This window comes from Gorilla gorilla, chromosome 21, assembly GCF_029281585.2.
Source record: "Gorilla gorilla gorilla isolate KB3781 chromosome 21, NHGRI_mGorGor1-v2.1_pri, whole genome shotgun sequence".
In the NCBI taxonomy this organism is placed as follows: domain Eukaryota; kingdom Metazoa; phylum Chordata; class Mammalia; order Primates; family Hominidae; genus Gorilla; species Gorilla gorilla.
The window spans coordinates 30,281,872-30,301,624 of record NC_073245.2 but is presented as its reverse complement, the minus strand read 5'-3'; the positions used below and the strand labels follow the sequence as shown (position 1 = coordinate 30,301,624).

Genomic DNA, 19,753 nt, shown 5'->3' with positions numbered 1-19,753 from the left:
TTGCTTTCATAGCATCGTTTTGAGAAAAACCTCCTAGTCAAAACTGATCAGAAATAATTTCAGTTATTTTCAAGATTACTTGAACAAAAGAAACAAGTAAAAGGCCAGGCCTGATGGCGGGGATTGGGCAAGGTCAGTCATTTGAAAAGGTCTGTTCCCAGGAAGAAGGTTCAAGGCTATGGGAGATGCACATACACGTTCTGCAGGTGGTTTTCTGGTTTACAAATTGTTAAAAGTGTGGATTTGTGACTTTCTGCCCTGTAGAAACCACCTCCAATTGCCACATCAGCCCAAGTGACAAGGGTAGATGCTGCTCCAATTCCATGCCACAATGACTTCTTCTATTTCAGCCGCGGCCGGCTCCCCACTGGCTCAGGCAGTGGGAAGCCTCTGTAGACAAACATGAGTTTTGTGGGGGGTGACTGAACCTTCACTTTGGCCTTAGACTCTGACCTTAGTACACAGCAACGCTCAATAAATGTTCTGAGTGCATATAGATTTAAGCTTCTCTTCTGAACTTGAATGTGGCATTTAGAAATCCAAGGCAATTTGAACTGCCTGGATCCCAAACATTTACTTAGTCCTGGACATCACCTGGGGATTTTGTCTAAACAAAAGGACACATGGTTTAACTTTTACATCAATACAGGCAACTGGTGGGTGTTGGGGTATCACATGGCAAAGCCCTGGGGGGACTCAGCCAACTGTAAAGGTACAAGGTGAGATATATAGGAGGCATGACAGGTGAGTCCTGGGCCACCCCCAGGTGCGTGTGTGAGAGATTGGGCATTTGGGGGTGAGGGAGGAGCAGTGGGGTTGGGGGATGGTGCTTCGAGGGAGATGGAAACGGTCCTTTGTTTATAGAAATGGATGGATAGACAGGAAATCTACCACCATAACAAAGTGCTTAAAAAATCCAAACTTATTAAGATGTTATCCAAAAAACAATGGCCCACCGACAATGGGGGGCAATGTATTCAAAAAAATTACTGTTAAAATATATTTCATAACAGGGAGATATATTCACAGTACATTTTATGCTTTAGAAGTAGTTTACAAAAATGCACAGTATCATTTCATTTGTTTTGTATCAACATTTTCACAAAATGTTAACGGTCACTTTCTGTGGTTGGGAGACTGGGTCATTTTTATTGTTTATCCTTATAGTTATTTGACTATCTGCAGTTTCTAATTTTTAAAAAATGATCATTACTTCTAAAATGAGGAAAAGTTATTTTTAAATACTGAGGCTGTGGCATGGCAAGGAACTAGATTTTTTGATGAACAAATTGAGTGAGGGGAGGAAGGAAGGAAGGGAGTAAAGAAGGAAGGAAGGAGGGAGGGAGGAAAAAGGAAGGAAGGAAGGAAGGCAGGAAGGAGGGAAGGAAGGAGGGAGGGAGGAAAAAGAAAGGAAGGAAGGAAGGCAGGAAGGAGGGAGGGAGGAAGAAAGAAAAGAAAGAAAGAAAGAAGGAAGGCAGGAAGGAGGGAGGGAGGGAAGGAGGGATGAAGAAAGGAAAGAAGGAAGGAAGCAAGGAAGGAAGGGAAGGAAGGAGGGAAGGAAGGAAGGAAGGGAAGGAGGGAAGGGATGAGGGAAGGAGGGAGGGGTGAAGAAAGGAAGGAAGAGGGAGGGAAGGAAGGAGGGAGGGAAGGAAGGAAGAAAGGAAGGAAGGGATGAAGGAAGGAAAGAAGGGAAGGAGGTGAAGGAAGGAAAGGAGGGAAGGAAGGGAAGGAAGGAATGAAGGAGGGAAGGAGGGAGGGAGGAAGAAAGGAAAGATGGTAGGAAAAGAGGGAAGGAAGGAAGGGAAGGAAGGGAGGGAGGAAGAAAGGAAAGAAGGAAGGAAGGGAGGGAGAAAGAAAGGAAGGAAGGGAGGATAGAGGGAAGGAAGGAAGGAAAGGCAGGAAGGAGGGAGGGAGGGATGAAGAAAGGAAAGAAGGAAGCAAGGAAGCAAAGGAAGGAAGAAAGGAAGCAAGGGAAGCAAGGGAAGGAAGGAGGGAAGGAAGGAAGGGAAGGAGGGAAGGGATGAAGGAAGGAGGGAGGGAGGGAAGGAAGGAAGGGATAAAGGAAAGAAAGAAAGGAAGAAGGGAAGGAAGGAATGAAGGAAGGAAGGAGGGAGGGAGGAAGAAAGGAAAGAAGGAAGGAAAAGAGGGAAGGAAGGGAAGGAAGGGAGGGAGGAAGAAAGGAAAGAAGGAAGGAAAGGAGGGAAGGAAGGGAGGGAAGAAGAAAGGAAAGAAGGAAGGAAAGGAAGGAAGGGAAGGAAGGGAGGAAGGAAGGGAGGGAGGAAGAAAGGAAGGAAGGAAGGATGGAGGGAAGGAAGGAAGGAAGGCAGGAAGGAAGGGAAGGAAGGAGGGAGGGAAGGAGGAAGGGAAGGAAGGGAGGGAGGAAGGGAAAGAAGTAAGGAGGCAGGGCAGGAGGAAGAAAGGAAAGAAGGGAGGGAGGGAAGGAGGAAGGGAGGGAAGGATGGAGGAAAGGAGGAGGGAAGGAGGAAGGAAGTAAAGAAGGGAGGGAGGGAGCAAGGGAAGGAAGGACGGAGGGAGGTAGGGAGGGAGGGAGGAAGGGAAGGCAGGAAGGCAGGAAGGCAGGAAGGAAGGAAGGAGGGAAGGAAGGAAGTAGGGAAGCATGCAGGCGTTGGTGTGGAAGGGCAGGCTCCTCTGGAGAAGAGTTTGGAAAAAGCCAGGACTGAGCCTCTGGCTGCAGGGGCCTGGTCTCCTCTGCTCATCCCTTGCCCTCAGCTCCTGCCACAGGCATCTCTCTAGGCCTGGATGCCACATGGGCTTTGCTCATTCCCGTGTGTTTCCTCAAGTCCTGACTTCGCGGTCTGAGCAATGACTCACACCATTGCATGGGGTGGGGGTGCGGGCGCATGACCTCACAGAATAACCCCTGGTGTCAACTTTACCTGATGGCCCAGGATATTCAGCAGTATTTCAGAATTAAAATATAGGTAGATATATACACAGTGAAGAATGTGACCGCCACGTGTATTTCTAAATTAAACACAAGACTTGAAAGACCATTTGAGTTTGGAAACAGCAGCTTTAGGTTTGGCTTCTGAACCCAGGGGTACATGTCCCCATCACAGTAAGGGATGACTGGTGAAAAAGCTGGAAAACTGCAGGTGAGTTCTGAGGAGGGGCGGCTCCTGCACCACGGCAGTAAGGCTGGTGTCTGGGAGAGGACGCACCACAGACTCTGGCACAGTTTTATCTGCCAGGCTTCCCCAGGCCTCCTCCTCCTTTTAGGTTTCGTTGTTGGAAGTGATTAAGAAAGGGAGCCCAGGTGTCAAGGGGGCACACCTTGAGATCCACCCATGTGGTTAACAAATCTTGACTTTGCCAAGAGTCTCACGAAATCCCCCACCTTCAGCTTACAAGGACTTCTTTGTGTTTAGGAGGGCTGACTTGGATTCCATGTACGTGGCCGAGGCTGTGCACCTCAAGACGAGGGTCACAGTCACTTAGTTGGTGGTGACTTGTCAAGTCCTTGAGGAGCCCTGCAGGCTGCAGGCTGAGAGCAGTGAGAGTCTGAGCGTTTTGTGGCCTTAAATGTCATCCTGTTCCTTGAGAGTCTGTCATCAGCATCATTTTTAGTGATTTCTTTTGTTATGGACTTGTTGCATTTCTTGGTATTATTTTTAAACGTAAAGACTGCATTACCATATTTTGGCCTCCTCCGTAAGTTTTGTCCGCATAATCCCAGCATACAGGGCCTTACAGAAATGAGGGCTTAGAGTCCAGAAGCAGCTACACTAGAGAAAGCGATGAGGAGGTTGCACTGATGGCTGATCTTAACTTTGGAAGGAACAGTGTCCATTTGAAGGAGATTTGGCACCACATTAGCATCACTGGAGGGGTCCATCTGGGAACTGAGAGTGCATCAAAATATGTTGTATTCATGTTAAATACAATTCACTCAAACAGGGGTTTCTCAGACACAAATTACCCTTGTAGTGCAGGCCATTCCTATTCACAGTCGCTGACGGAACAGGATAACCCAGTGAAGCCCAGAACTCTTGCTGCAATTGCTCATAGAAAGCTGCTCCACTAAGTGATGCCATAGGGCACCTCCCAGCCCTGCCCACATGGTGTGTGTTTCTGGGATCAGGACGATTCTTTCACAACCTTCTGGTTTGGTAGGGTATGTCTGGTGTCTTCCCCTATTTTAAGTTTATGAGCAAATTGTTTAAAAATTTGGATATTAAATTTAAGATTTTGATGGAGTCACTGATTCTGATATGGTTTTTCTTCTTCTTTTTTTCCCTGAATACAATTATCCTTTTGAGGTCCTTTATGATTTTGACAAAGGTTGGAAAATGGTTCTGGAATTCATGCCAAATGGAAGACACAGGATTCATCAGACTTGGTGTTCAAGAAATCAAGTTCCCAGCTCTCATGATGAACACACAATTTTAAATTTGATGGTATCCAAGGCAGAATTTGTTGTGACAAATTTCTTTCTTCCGTGGTATATACGCCAACAAAGCATGTGGACTGGAATCTGTAAATTAGTTTATTATGTAGACGACTTGGGGTCCCCTTTCTTCCTTTTGTCAGGTTACCTCTCAAAGAGCTCATGAATTACTACAGTATCTTCCGACTTAAATATTCCAATTAGTGAGCACTATAAAAGTCTGATAAGATTTGTCTGTGCTACATCTAGCGTATGAATAGTAATTCAATTTCTCTGGTGAAATATTGTTCAATGGGCTCCATTCTTGATCAATTGGCTATACTTAGGTGACTGCCTGACCATTTTGGCAACGATTTCACTTAATCAAATGAATTCCAACCCCAAAAGATTGCCATGGAGCCATCCTACATTTTTTTTTCTTGGATAATAAAATGGAAAAAAAAATCTGTTTAGATCTTCTGTACTAATTAAAAAGGAGGCCCACCTGGCAAAATGGTTAATTAAAGTCAGGGGTCCTGTTCACATACTGTCATATCACCAGCCAAAGAATCTATTTAAGTTGCACTCTTATTAAAACTCTCATTATCTAAAAACCCCTTTTGGCTCCTCCTCTGACTTTATTTAGAGAGAGTCGGTGGCTCATAAATAAACGATGCCGCATGTAGGAAATCATGCGCTGTCCTTGAAGAATCTGGTTCTGGCTGAAACCAAGTCCAACGTGTTCTAGCTCTTGTGCATATTCGACTCGAGTTATTTATCTGTGATGATCAAAGTGCTTAGCCTGTGAATACCCTGGGCTTTATCCTATTTACCTCATGCCCCACCTCACTGGTGGCAGATTTACTTTCGAAAGATGGCCACGACAGTCTCCCTATCCCACACACCGTCCCGCAATATGACCCTGACACTCTCTCCCTTGAGAGATGGATTCTCTATCCCCCACCCCTTGAATCTCGGTGGTTGCTGTGACTGCTCCAACAGAGAGAGTGGGAGAAGTGATGCTGTGGGACTTTTGAGGGTGGGTCATAAAAGGCAATGCAGCTTCCAGCTTGCTAGTAACAACACTTGCACTTGGAGCCCAGAGCCACTGCGTGAGCAGTCTGGCTACTCTGAGGCCACCATACTGTGAGGAAGCCCAGGCACTTGAGGACAGCCCAGGTGGGGAGGCTGTGGTGAACACTTCCGGTCCTTGAGTCATCCCAGCCCAGCTGAGTAACAAGCTTTCGGATTTAGTAAACGAGCCTTCAGATGATCTGGACCATTGATCTAACCCTCTAGTCTTCCCATCTAAGGCTGTGAATAGTGTGGAGCAGAGACAAGCTGTGCCCACTGTGCCCTGTCCAAATTCCTGACTCACAGGATCTGTAAGCAGGATCAAATGGCTGTTTTATGCCACTAGGTGTTTTTTATACAGCAATAGAAACTGGAACACTATGATGATCTTACGGTTTCCTTTATTATAAGAAAATTTTGCATCAGACCATGTGTACAGGGCAACTAAAAGAATCTGGGAAAGGGCTAAGGGAAATAAGTTTTAAACATACAGCATCTACCCTTTTCCTGGAAGAACTGGGTTTCATTATTTATCTGGAATAATGATTAAAACAGCCATCTTCACCACTTACTGGCTACCTGTTTTGTTCCTGACAATGTTACTTTATGTATGCTCCCCAGCAATCCCAGAAATGCAGATGCTGAAGAACTTGTTCAAGGTCCATGGGAAGGAAATGGAATAGGATTGAGATTTCCTGAAGGGTGAAGAACCCATAGCCTGTGCCATTTGAGTAGGCCCCCATTTAAGGATTTTTCCAAGAGCTTCTGCTTACATCTCATTGGCCAGAACCTGCCACATGGCTGACCCTGTCCTTGAGGAAATCTGGGAAATGTGTTTATTTTAGGTTGGTCATATTGTTTACCCTCAAAAATATTCAAGAGAAGAAAATGGGAATGGAAGTTAAGTAGACAGCTTCCAATCTGCCTCATTGACTAAAATTCAAACGTGACATATCCAAAAGGAAGCCCCCAGATGACAACACACACCGGGCCGGGACCATGGGTCAGAGAATCTTATTAGAGGAGCTCTTCAACTGACCAACCACCTGTGTCCTTTAAACAGCAGAATTCCCAACTGCACAGCTTCTGCTTTCCCTGGAGGGGAGGAAAACAGTGGGGTCTCCATGGCCATTCCAGATGCTAAGCAATCTACTTGCTCCATTGACATGAAAGTGGATATTTCAGTTATCTATCGATGCATCACAGGTTGCCTCAAAACGTAGAGGCTTAATGTCCTTCAGTAGGTGAATGGATAAATAAACCGATACAACCAGACAATAGAGGATCATTCAGTGCCAAAAAGAAATGACCTATCAAGCCATGAAGAGATACAGAGGAAGCTTAAATGGATATTACTAAGTGAAAGAAGCCAACCTGAAAAGACGATAGGCTGTATGATTGCAACTATATCACATTCTGGAAAAGGCAAAGTGGCTGAGACAGTAAAAAGATCAGTAGTTGCTAGGCCTTAGGACAGAGGGAGGGACAAACAGACAGTGCACAGAGGGTTCTTAGGGCAGTGAAGCTGCTCTGTATGATCCTGTAGTGGTGGATATGTGTCATTATATATTTGTCCAAACCCACAGAATGTACACAACCAAGAATGAACGCTAATGTCAACTATGGGCTTTGGTTGATAATAATGTGTCAGTGTAGGTTTATTAATTGTAAGAAATATATCACTGGTGGGGGATGTTGATAGTGGGGGAGGCTATACGTCTTTTGAAGGGTTGGAGTTACATGGGAAATCTTTGTACCTCTGCTCAATTTTGTTATGAAACCAAAACAGCTCTAAAAAATAAAGTCTATTGAAAAAAGTAATGGCATAAAACAATAATAAATTTTTATTATCTCATGGTCTCTGGGAGTCAGAAGCTGAAAGTGGCTTAGCTAGGGAGTTCTGGCTCAAGGACTTTCATAAGTTTTCAGTCAAGATGTTGGCTGGGGCTGCAGTCACCTCAAGGCGTGAATGAGGCTGCAGGATCCACTTCCAAGGTGGCACACTCGTCTGCCTGGCAAACTGATCATGACTGGTGCAGGAGTCCTCAATTCCTTGCCACATGGACCTCTCTAAAGGGGTCCCTACAGCATGGCAGCAAGTCATCTAGAAGTGTGCAAGCTGGAAGCTGTCGTATCTTTCTTGACCTGACCTGACCTTGGAAGTCACACAGTCATTTCCCCAATATCCTGTTGGCTACACAGGTCAGCCCTACTCAGTGTGGGAGGGGCCACACAAGGGCATGAAGAGCAAGGCGCGAGAGTCACTAAGGGCCATCTTGGGGGACGATTACTCCAGTGGGCTTCTGATGTGTGAACCAACACATTACAGTAAAGACTCCAAGTAAAGAATTTCATCCTCTTACAAACAAAGTTTTGTATTTGAAAGTAAAATGAAATTCAGAAATAATACTTACATAATTAGGCTGTGCCATTTGTACCTCCAAGGGAGTTGGAATGGCAGGCTTGGCAATATGCAGATAATGGTAAGACCCAGGAAGAATGCCCCCTAGAAGAGATGGCAAGTTTTCCATTTAAAATTAATTGTTAATGAGGTGAGTAACAGAGCTCATATTTTCATCACAGGACAAACAGATGCCTGCAGTGGTGTATGCTCCTCAAACTTTCACACTAAAGTACCACTAACAGCAAGGAACTCCCTGGGGTGGTTGACATTTATTTAACCAAATTGATGTGAATGTGATATGATATCCCATAATGTAGCCGCCATTGCTCCAGGATGTGCCAAGCCGATCTTGTGTATCCTGTGATTATCCGTAGCTCCCCACCCTTTAACCTGTATCTGCCAAAACCAGATCAAGACCTTTAGAAGCCTTAAATGTTGCAAACAGCATTCCTATTCCTCATCACTTCTCCAAAATGTAGCCAAAATATTAAAAAATTGAATTTAATTAGGACAATCAACAAAGATCTTTGTTCAATGTTTTAGAAACTGTCATTATTGAATTCTTAATATTTTGGTTTGTTCCTGAGGTCTGGGCCTGTGCCAGCTCTGGCTTCTGACAGCCCTCCCTTCTCTTGCCTGCCTACGGCCACCACCTTTCCTCAGGTCTCACCCAGAGTGAGAAGCAGAGCAAGACCTTGTGGGGCTGCCTAGTTAGGAAGAGGAAGACAAGGATGGAATGTGGGGCTTTCGTCTCTGTAATCTGACATTCCATTGACTAGACTGGGCTTCATGGACACCCTGGGGGTCTATGTACAGCTTTGTGGGTTCATCTATAAACCTCCAGAAAGGGAACACGTGATTTTGTAAATATGTGCATTTTTCTGGTAAAAGGTCCACAACATTCAGAAACACCATTTTCAAAGGTATTTCTCATACCCTAAACGTGAAGGAACCCTGCATTACTCATGAAATCATCTCCTCCTTAGGGGCCAAAAGGGTTTATGGGATAAAAGTGCACTGCTTTACAGCTGCAAATGGTTAAGCTTATCCATCCCCAGAGCAGGCTGAGGCCTGGCTGCCTGGAAGGGTCTCCTTATCTCTGAACTTATAGAGAGAATGGAAGTTTTGGGTAAGATGTCAGGGCAAACCATCATTTTCCAGCTGTGAGACATCCAGACAAGTTAATAATCATTCCCTTGTCTGTTTTCTTATCTGTAAAGTGGGAACCCCATTTAGGATGTGGTCCATAATAAATGCTCAAATGCAAAGAACCATAATAACAATAATTCCAGGTTTGTAATAAATGCTTCAGAAATTAGATAGACCCTTTCTCTGTCTCTGTGGCAACCCATTGAGGTACGGAGGAGCCTTTTCCCCAAGCCTAAGAGAAACCTGGAGGGCTGGCCTGACTGCTGACCCATACCTAATCTGTGGCTTCGTCAAGGAGAAGGAAGCCTACTCGTATACCTTGAATCTTGGCTCCCTTGTACATGGGGATGAGCCGGTCAAGATTAGCTGGTGGCTCGGGCACAGGCTCAAGGGTTGGATCAAAGAGATGTAGCATAGCTGCTGCCAGCTGAAAGCCAATTTCTTTGGAACTGAAGTTGCTGTGAGTCCACTCATTTGAGTAGTATCTATTGGAGAATTTGGTGAGGGAGCCAGCAGCTCTGATGGCTACGTCGTTGGTGTGGAAGTTGGTATCAATCACAAGTCGACTGTCATACACAAGACATGCATCATTGAGGGCTTTAAACGTTTCATAATCCACATTCTTCTCACAGAAGCTGAAGAACATCTACGAAGTGAACAATTACAGCAATATTCAGTTATCACTCTTCGTCTTACCTTCCCAAAAGTGTGACTAGTCTCCAGGGCATTTTATTATTTGGGGCACAAAAATACATACACGAAAAGTTTACTATCATGTTGTTTGTGTGCGTATGAGAGATAGATTGTCTTGGATATGAAGAACACATTAAGATCCCCAAATGTCACTCTTATTCACTCAATTCACTCATCCAGTGGAGAGAAGGATGCCAGGTGATGAAATATCTCCCACAAGTGTGAGTGGTTTTCGGCGGAAAAGGGTTTACATTTGTACAGACCCTGCCTTCCCCTCACGCTCCTACATTTTGAACAGCTCTAGCTCAGCCTCCACCCTCTTCCCCTTCCCGTGTCTGACACTCGGGTCTCTGCAGGTTCCTTCTTGGGTTGATCTCATCCAGTCTTCAGTTTTCAGACTGCCCATTGCTAGCTTTTAAAACTCAGTAAGCTTGTCCCTATATGATGCTCCAGAGAAGATGGGTGCTTCATCAGTCTCTGTATCTACTAGGTCTGGGTTCCTGCCTTGTTGCTTCCTGCTCTCATACGACACAGAGTCATTCAAGAAATATTTATGGCATACCTACCATATGCCAGGCACTATGTGAGGGTGCCGTAAGCAGAGGGGCCACCAACCCCTTTGCATGCTCCTTAGAAATTATTTGTATGCCCTCTCCATTCTGTGCTCAAATTTCAATGCTTTCTCATGCTCATCTGGACATCGTCTTCCACACTGATGTTGAAAGTCACTGAAGCAGTGCAAGTTAGTTGTTTTTGTCTTTAGTTGTTGGACCAATTGCAACACGCTCAATTGATTTTATCTTTCCCTAAAACAGTCTGCCACTTTATTAAAAGCATGCTAAAAATGAACTTAAGACATGGGTCTCAACCATACTGATGGTCATCTCCCCACTTCCATCACATTCCTGCTTTACCCCCCTCAACTGTTTCATTCTGTATAGACATCAGCTGTCCTTGGGCAAGAGGTAGCCAGCCCCTTCAGTACTCCTGCCCCACACCCGTGAATGGTTCAGGGGGCTTTCTGATTCTGTGGTAGCCACTAGTCATGCATGGCTATAAATATTTACATCTAAATTAATTTAAATTAAATAGAATGAAAAATTCGGTTCCTCAGTTGCAATAGCCCATTTTAAGTGCTCAGTTAGCTATAGGTGGCTAGTGGCTGCCATATTGGGCAGTGCAGATACAGCCTATTTCCATCTTGAAGAAGGTTCTATTGGACAGCGGCACTCAGATCCATCATTTCTATGATGTCCTTGGTCCTCCCTCAGGGAGATACACTCTGTGCCCTTGTCCTGTCTTTATTCACTTAGTTGTCTAATCCCATCCCAGGATGCTTCTTTCTTTCAAGTCTTTTTCTTTTTTTTCTGTCTTATAACTCTTACCCAGTGGCCACAGGAAAATATATTTCTCTGAGTCTCTCTCTGATTCTGAATCTTTCTGTCTCCCTACACTCCTTTTTTGCTTTCTCATTCTCTTTCCCAATTTCTATAAAAAATAGATTTCCTACCCAGATAAATATATAGAAAGATATCTGATTTGAATTTATATTATAAATAAAAACAGTGCTATCAACCTCTTGAGCCCTTGAAAATGTTTAGACGTCTCCTTCAGCATCCTCACAGAAGTTCTTCTACCTACCCAATTTTCTTTTTCTAATTAAGCCTACTTTTTTTTAAGTAGTACATTAAATATACTAGTTCTTGTTTTTCTGGATTTTAAAGATTACCAGTATTGCAGTAACGTTTACTTATACACTTTTGGTGTAGGCATTCACAATTTTGGCTACATTTGGGGTTTCATAGGAGTTTGTAGACTGGAGTGAAAACTGAATAAGCAAATCCAACATTGTTAATAAGAACATGTGTTACAAGTTACAGACCTTGCAAATACAACCTATGTGCTTCTGTAATGCCAGTGGAATACTACATATTGGGTACAAACAGGAAGTGGTAATGGCTGGCCACACTGATGTTCTGAGTACATATTTCAAGACTACTTATATTGATAATTCTGATTAAGGAGAGCAAAACTCCTTGGTTAGCTAGGGAGAAGGGTGGGAGTCAGTAGTCTGATAAACTTCATTCATTCATGCATTCAGACAAACACTTCTTGTCCCAGGCACTGTGCAAGGTCTCTAGAACATCTTGGTGAAAAACATAAGCATGGAGCGCATGATCTAATTGGAGAGATGAATGCCAACAAGATGGGAAAGTCTGCCTTGAGAGCCAGTGTCACTGCATCCTAACCTGGCTGGAGGCTGGACCACCTGCTAAGAGCCCAGGAGGCGCCACTATCAGGCAGGATGTGGAGAGGCTTTGATGTGGGGACAAAACATCAATTTCAAGAGAGTTCTGCTTCTGCCTTGGTGGTATAACCTCCTGAGATGAATCCCACTGATAATAACTATAAACTCTGATATAAGATTATTCTTATTAGTATTTAAAAGTTTGGGTAGCTTGTGTATTACAGTAAAAACTTGGAGAAATGACCAGGATGGGGATAATTTCCCTTATTTTAGAGGTGTTTTTTTTTTTTAAGTTTGCTTTTTCAATTACTTTTTCTCTCCATTTCCACATACAGGTATTCAATTTAGAGTCTTTTTTTGTTTGTTTTTGGTTTTTTTTTTTTTTGAGACAGGGTCTCACTTTGTCACCCAGGCTGGAGGGCAGTGGCAAGATCTCAGCTTACTGCAGCCTTGACCTCCCGGGTTCAAGAGATCCTTCTGCCTCAGCCCCCCATGTAGCTGGAACTACAGGTGCTTGCCACCATACCCGGCTAATTTTTTGGTATTTTTTTGTAGAGATGGCCTTCACCATGTTGCCCAGGCTGGTCTTGAATTCCTGAGCTCAAGCCATCCACCTACCTTGGCCTCCCAAAGTGCTAGGTTTATAGGCGTGAGCCACTGTGTCTGGCCTCAATTTAGAGGTTTTTTAAAAAACGGTGAGCTGCAGTCATCTTATGCCCTAATAGAAAAATAGAGATGATAGAGGAAAGAGTCAGTGAACTTGAAGTTATATGAATAGAAACTGTCCAATTTGAAGAATAGTGAGAAAGAGAAAAAAGAGACTGAAACAAATAAACAGAGCCTTAGAGCCCCAGGGAACAATATAAAAAACTCTTAACAGATATGTAATTGGAATCCCAGGAAGAGAAGAGAGAAGAATGGGGTAAGAAAGAATGGCCAATAACTTGTTAAAATTTAGTGAAAATCATAAATTTATGGATTCGAGAAGTTCAGTGAACGCCAAACAAGACAAATTAAAAAAAAAAAACCATGCTTAGAGACATAATAAACACAGAATACCCACAGCATCAAATTGCTAAAGACCAAGGATAAAGAGCAAACCTTGAAAGCAGCCAATGGAAAATGACATATAGAGGAATGTTTTAAATGATTGTAGATTTTTAAACAAAAATGCATGGATGTTGGAAGATGGTGGAAAAGCATCTTCAAAGTGCTGGGAAAAAATAACCTATAAGCCCAGAATTCTATATTCAGTGAAAATAAGCGTTAAGAATGAAAGCAACATATATTTTCAGATGGAGCAAAACTAAAGAATTACTTTTTAGCAGACTTACAATACAATAAATGCTCTGAAGCTCATTTAGGCTGAAGGAAGACTTGGATTTTCAAAAAGGAAGATAGAACAAGAAAATTAGTAAATATCTGGGTATCTATAAAAGACTATTCTTTTTAATTCTTCAAAATATATATGACCTTAAAACAAAGATTACAATATTGCCTTACTGATTTTTCAATGTTTGTAGATGTAATATACAGGATGGCTGTTAACAAAATAGACATCCAGAATATGGGGAGAAGGAACTGCATAGCTGCAAGGTTTTTACATTTTATGTGAAATGGTACAATATTAACTCTATTGAACATGAAAGATTGCTGATGTGTATTATAATCTATAGAGCAATTACTAAAAGATAAGATATAGTTAAAAAGCCAATTGAAGGCCGGGCACGGTGGCTCACGCCTGTAATCCCAACACTTTGGGAGGCTGAGGCAGGTGGATCACGAAGTCAGGAGATCGAGACCATCCTGGATAACACGGTGAAACCCCGTCTCTACTAAAAATAAAAAAAAATAGCCGGGTGTGGTGGCAGCTGCCTGTAGTCCCAGCTACTCGGGAAGCTGAGGCAGAAGAATGGCGTGAACCTGGGAGGAGGAGTTTGCAGTGAGCTGAGATCGAGCCACTGTACTCCAGCCTGGGCAACAAAGCGAGACTCCATCTCAAAATAAAATAAAATAAAATAAAAAGCCAATTGAAATAGACTACTAAAAAATACTCTAATAATCCTAAAGAAAGCAGGCAAGGGGGAACAGAAAAGAAAGAAGAGGGAACAAACAGTAAACAAATAATAAAATGGTAGACCTAAATCTAACCATATCAGTAATTACATTAAATATTAACGGTCTAAGTACTTTAAATAAAATGCAGAGATAGAAAGGATAAAAAGCATGTGGTAGGCAGAAGTCTAAGATGGTTCCCAAGATTCCACCTCTTCCTTAAGTACAAGCATGAACTGTGAATGTGTAAGGTGATGTTATATGGCACATGTGACTTTAAGACAGGGAGATCATGCTCAGTGGGTCTGACCTGATCAGGTAAACCTTAAAAGGGACCAGGCTTTTTCTGAAGAAGGATTTGAAATGTGAAGGGAATTTGACATGAGTAAGATTCTCTGTTGCTGGATTTAAGATGGAAGGGGCCATGAGGCAAGAAATAGGAATGGCTTCTAGGAGCTGAGAGTAGCCCCTGGCTGGGCCAGCAAGGAAGTGGGGACCTCTGTCCTCAGCTGCAAGGAATTAACTTCTATTACTATCACACAAGTTTGGAAGAGGAATTCAAGCTCCAGACAGAATGCAGCCTGATTGGCACCTTGATTTTAGCCTTAAGAGTCCCTAAGCAGAGAAGCCAGCCACACCTTGCCTGCATTTCTGACTAGAGATATAAACTAGTAAATGGATGTTGTTTTAAGCTGCTAAATTTGTGGCAATTTGTCATGCAGCACTAAAAATATTAATCTAATCTTTATGATGCCTACAAGAGACACACTTTAGACACAAAGACACAGATAAGTAGAAAGTAAATGGATTGGAAATATATCATGTAAACAGTAAGCACAAGAAGAATGGAATGGTCATATTAGTATCAGATAATCTGGACCTTAAGATAAGGGATATTATTAAATATCAGAGATAAAGAGGAACATTTCATAATGATAAAAGGTACAATTCACAAGGCAGATATAACAACTATAAATGCTCATGGGCTTAATAACAGAGCCCCCAAAAAGATAAAGCAAAAATCAAAAGAATTAAAAGGAAAAACAGAGACTTCCACAATAATAGTAACAGATTTTAATACCCTTCTCTCAGCAATTAATAGAATGAGATAAAAATATCAGTAAAGACTTACGAGTGTCGAACATCACCGTCAACCATATTGAACTAACATTAAACTCAACAAGCACATAATACGTAATACATATTCCTTATATGTTTACAAAGTTAGTCCATATGCTTGGACATAAAACAAGTCTCAATAATTTTTTTTTTTTTTTTGAGACAGGGTCTTGCTCTGTCGCCCAGGCTAGAGTGCAATGGCGCCATCTGGGCTCACTGCAACCTCCACCTCCTAGGTTCAAGCGATTCTCCTGCTTCAGCCTCCCGAGTAACTGGGATTTCAGGCATGCACCACCATGCCTGGCTAATTTTCATATGTTTAGTGGAGACAGGGTTTCACCATGTTGGGCAGGTTGGTCTTGAACTCCTGACCTCAAGTGATCTGCCCACTTCGGTCCCCCAATGTTCTGGGATTACAGGTGTGAGCTACCGTCCCTGGCTCTAAATCTTAAAACACTGTTCTCTGATCACAACAGCATTACACTAGAAATCAATTAAAAATATAATATTTAGGAAAACCTTAGATATTTGAATATTAGAGAATCCAGTTCTAAATAATCCAAGGTTGAATAAAAAATCACAGGGAGATTAGAAAATATTTTGAATTAAGTGATAATTAAAAGTTAACATATGAGTTTATGGGATGCAGCTCAAAGATAATGGAAAACTTATGCTGAAATGCTTATATAAATCAACGACTTAAGGCTCTTCCTTAAGGAACTAGAAAAAAGAAGGGTAAAGTAAATCCAAAGCAAGAAGAAGGAAGAAAATAATTAAGAGCAGAAATCAATAGAGGAGAAAACTGACAGATAATAGAGAAAATTAACAAACTCAAAAGCTGGTTAATTGAAAAAGATCAATAAAATTGACAAACCCCTATCTACACTGGGAGAGAGAGAGAAAGAGAGAGAGTCAGAGACAGAGAGACTGGCAGCAAACAGAGAGAGGGTCAGAGAGACTGAACACAATTCACTAATATCAGAAATAAATGAGGGGTTATTACTACAGATCCTAGACATCAAATAGATAACAAAATAATATGTGAAAAACTTAATGCCAACAAATTTGACAAATGTAAATGAAATGGACAAATTTCTTAAAAATTACAACTTACAAAAATTTATAGAAGAAGCAGAAAATTTGAGTAGCCTTATATCTAGTTAAAAAAATGAATTTGTTATCAAAAGCCTTTCAACAATATAAACTCCATGCCCAGATTGTTTCACTGGTTAATTCTGTCAAACGTCCAAGAAAGAAAAAATACCAATCTTGCACAAACTTTTTCAGAAAATAAACAAGGAGGGAACATTGCCCGAATTTTTTTATAAGGCCAACACAGCTTGAACACCAAAACCTTACAAGGACATTACTGAAACAGAAAATTCTATATCAACATCCCTCATGAATATAGTTGCAAAATAGTTTCAAAAATTCTTAAAACATATTGGCAAATAAAATTTAGGAATATATAGAAAGATAACGCATTATGACCAATTAGGGTTCATTCCAGAGATTTAAGGCTGGCTGAACATTTTCAAAAATCGATCAATGTAATTCACTGTATTAAAGAATTAAGAAGAAAATTTCCATATTTCTTTTTAAGAAATATGGAAAATTCACTTAACAAAATTCAACAGCCGTTCATGATAAAAACCTCTAAACAAACTAGGAATGGAAGGTTACTTCTTCAGTCTGATAAAAAGCACCAAAGAAAAATCCACAGCCAAATTATCTCATATTTAATAGTGAAAGCCTGAAAGTTCTCTCTGGGATATGGAACAAGGCAAGGATGTCTATTTCCCCCACTTTTATTAAACATTGCACTGTAGGTCCTAGTGAGTAGAATAAAGCAAGTAACTGAAATAAAAGACCTAAATATCAGAAAAGAAGTAGTAAAACTGCCTCTATTTGCATGATATGTTTATGGACCTAAAAAACAACTACAAAAGCTAATAAGAGAATTTAGCATTTTCAAGTTACAATGTTTATACACAAAATAAATTGCATTTTGTAAACTTGCAGTGATCAACTGGAAATTTCAAAATTTTAAATAGATTTATAATAGCTTGAACATTTCACAAAAAGGAGAAATACTAATGGCTACTAAAAAAATGAAAAGATACCAAACATAATTAATCGTCAGGAAAGCATAAATTAAAAAAAACACAACGACACACCATGCCACACCCACAAGAGTGACTAAAATTTGACAACACCAAGTGCTGACAAGAACGTGGAGTATCTGGAACTCTCATACATTGCTGATGGAAATGTAAAATGGTATAGCTACTTTGGAGAGCAACATGGCAACTTCTTAAAAAGGTCAACATTCACCTACCATATGACTTAGACATTCTCTAGGTTTATAGCTAAGAGAAATAAAAATATTATCCACACAAAGGCATGTACCAGAATGTGCATAGCAGGCAAATGAATAAACAAAATGAGATATATCCATATAATGGAATACTACTTAGCCATAAAAAAGAATGAACTATTGATACATGGAACTATATGGAATCTCAAAATCACCATGCTGAGTAAATGAAGCCAAATAGAAAAACAGTATATAATATATGATTCTGGTTATCAACATCATAGTTTTAGTAGGTACATACACTGTGACATCACCTGCTTTAGTTTCCTAGGGCTGCTGTAATGAAGTACCACAAACTGGGTAGCTCAAGACAAGAGAAATTTATTCTCTCACAGTTCTGGAGAATCCAAGTATTGTCAGGAACATGCTCCCTCCAGAGGCTCTAGGGAAGAAGGCTTCCCTGCCTCTTCCTACTTCCTGGCGGTTGCTAGCAATTCCTGCCATTCCATAACTTGCAGCTGCCATCACACCAACCTCTGCCTCCACTGTCGTGAGGTTTTCTTCATTGCGTGTCCCTATATTCCATCAAATCTCTCTATTTAAGGACACCAGCCATCGGATTTAGGGCCCACCTTGATCCAGGATGACTTTCTCTTTACTTGCTTACATTGACAAAGGTTTTATTTCCAAATAAGGTCATGTTCACTGGTACTGGGGGTCAGGACATCAACATATCTTTCTGGGGGATGTAATTCAACTCACGACACCAAGACCACAGTGAAGAGGATGGACATATTCATCCCCACCAAAAAGTGCTTAATGCCCTGACAGATGCTGCCCAAAGCAGACAGTATGAGAGATACCTACCCTGACTCCCCGCTTCCCATGTTTAATCTCCCACAGGTACAAATTATTGGCCAAATAGAGATGAAAATCAGAGAATAATGGAACCTGGGAAATGTCATCTGCAGGGGCCATTCTTTGTGAGACCAAGCAGACCAGGGAAGGTAGGAGAAAGAATACAACAGCAAACAAGCCAATGTCTGACTCAGACGGTGTTACGATGAACATGTAGCAGGAAGGTGCCTTGGATCAAGACAGTTGAGGTTACAGCTGACCCTTGGGCAACATGGATTTGAACTGTGTGTCACTTACGCATAGATTTTTTTTCTGCCTCTGCCATCCCTGAGACAGCAAGACCCACCCCTCCTCTTCCTTCTCCTCCTCAGCCTACTCAACGTGAAGACAACGAGGACGAAGATCTTTATGATGATCCACTTCCACCTAATGAAGAATAAATATATTTTCTCTTCCTTATGATTGTCTTAATAACATTTTCTTTTCTCTAGTTTCCTTTATTGCGAGGATAGAGTATACAATACATATAAAATACAAAATATATTTTCATATAATCAACTGTTTATGTGATCAGTTTGGCTTCTGGTCAACAGTAGGCTTTTAGTAGCTATGTTTTTGGAGAGTCAAAAGCTATATGTGGGTTTTCAACTTTGTGAGGAGGGTTGCTGCCCTTACTCCTCATGTGTTCGAGGGTCTTTAATTTGCCAGATGTTTTTGTCAGGAGTTTGATTCTAATCTGAATAGGAAAGTGAAGGTCAGAAGAGCTGCTATCCAATGGGATGTTTGCGGAGGTTTTCTCAGGCCTCTGCTTCCTGAACAAGGCACACACTCACCTCTAGAGGTGCTCCAGAATAAACGTGGCAATCTTCCAGGTTTGCCATTTTTGAGGGAAAATTTGTGCAAAAATATTTTGATATTTCCTGTCTTAAATAGGTGTCATGACATACATGTATAGACAGTATCACTTTTTAAAATAAAGTGGACTTGTCCTGCCTTTTTCACTGTTACATCCCTAACATCGAGGACAGAGCCTGGGACCTAGCAGGTGTTCAATAAATATTTATGGAATGAATGAATAAATGAATGAACTACAGAGTAGAATACACAATTTCCATGGATCTCAGGATAAAATGAGAGATTCTAAAAAAAAAATCTTCCTTTTTAGTCTTTTTTAGTGGTCTGCTTTGAGCCCCTGTCCTTTGAGTTCTGGGTTGGGGTAGGGGTGAGGAGCCACCATTCTCAATCCTTAGCAGCGCCTGAGTGAGAAGCCCTGACTTAGGCTGATCACCCCCTACTCCTAGGTAAGGGCCTGCTGTGAATGCCTGCCCCTAAATGGCTTGCCCACTGGATGTTAGCAGGCATTCTTTATCACAGCCGTTAACACACACCCTTGACCTACACAACCATTATCCTCATACCGACCTCAGCCTCCCCTTCGAGCAAGGTTCC

At 41.7% G+C, this 19,753-nt stretch overlaps 1 protein-coding gene across 12 annotated transcripts in view; it reads right to left on the bottom strand.

Moving 5' to 3' along the window:
- The window catches only part of CFAP61 (cilia and flagella associated protein 61), a 306,901-nt gene that overhangs the window by 61,542 nt on the left and 225,606 nt on the right, over window positions 1-19,753 (bottom strand). For 10 of the 12 annotated variants that reach the window (XM_063702312.1, XM_063702315.1, XM_019017258.4 and 7 more), the window contains 2 exons: window positions 9,333-9,660; window positions 7,876-7,967 (listed from right to left, as the gene is read on the bottom strand). The exons of the other annotated variants lie outside the window; for them this stretch is intronic. In XM_063702312.1, the coding sequence (XP_063558382.1) occupies window positions 7,876-7,967; window positions 9,333-9,660 (420 nt within the window). The remainder of the gene's footprint in view (window positions 1-7,875; window positions 7,968-9,332; window positions 9,661-19,753) is intronic. 12 annotated transcript variants of the gene reach the window in all.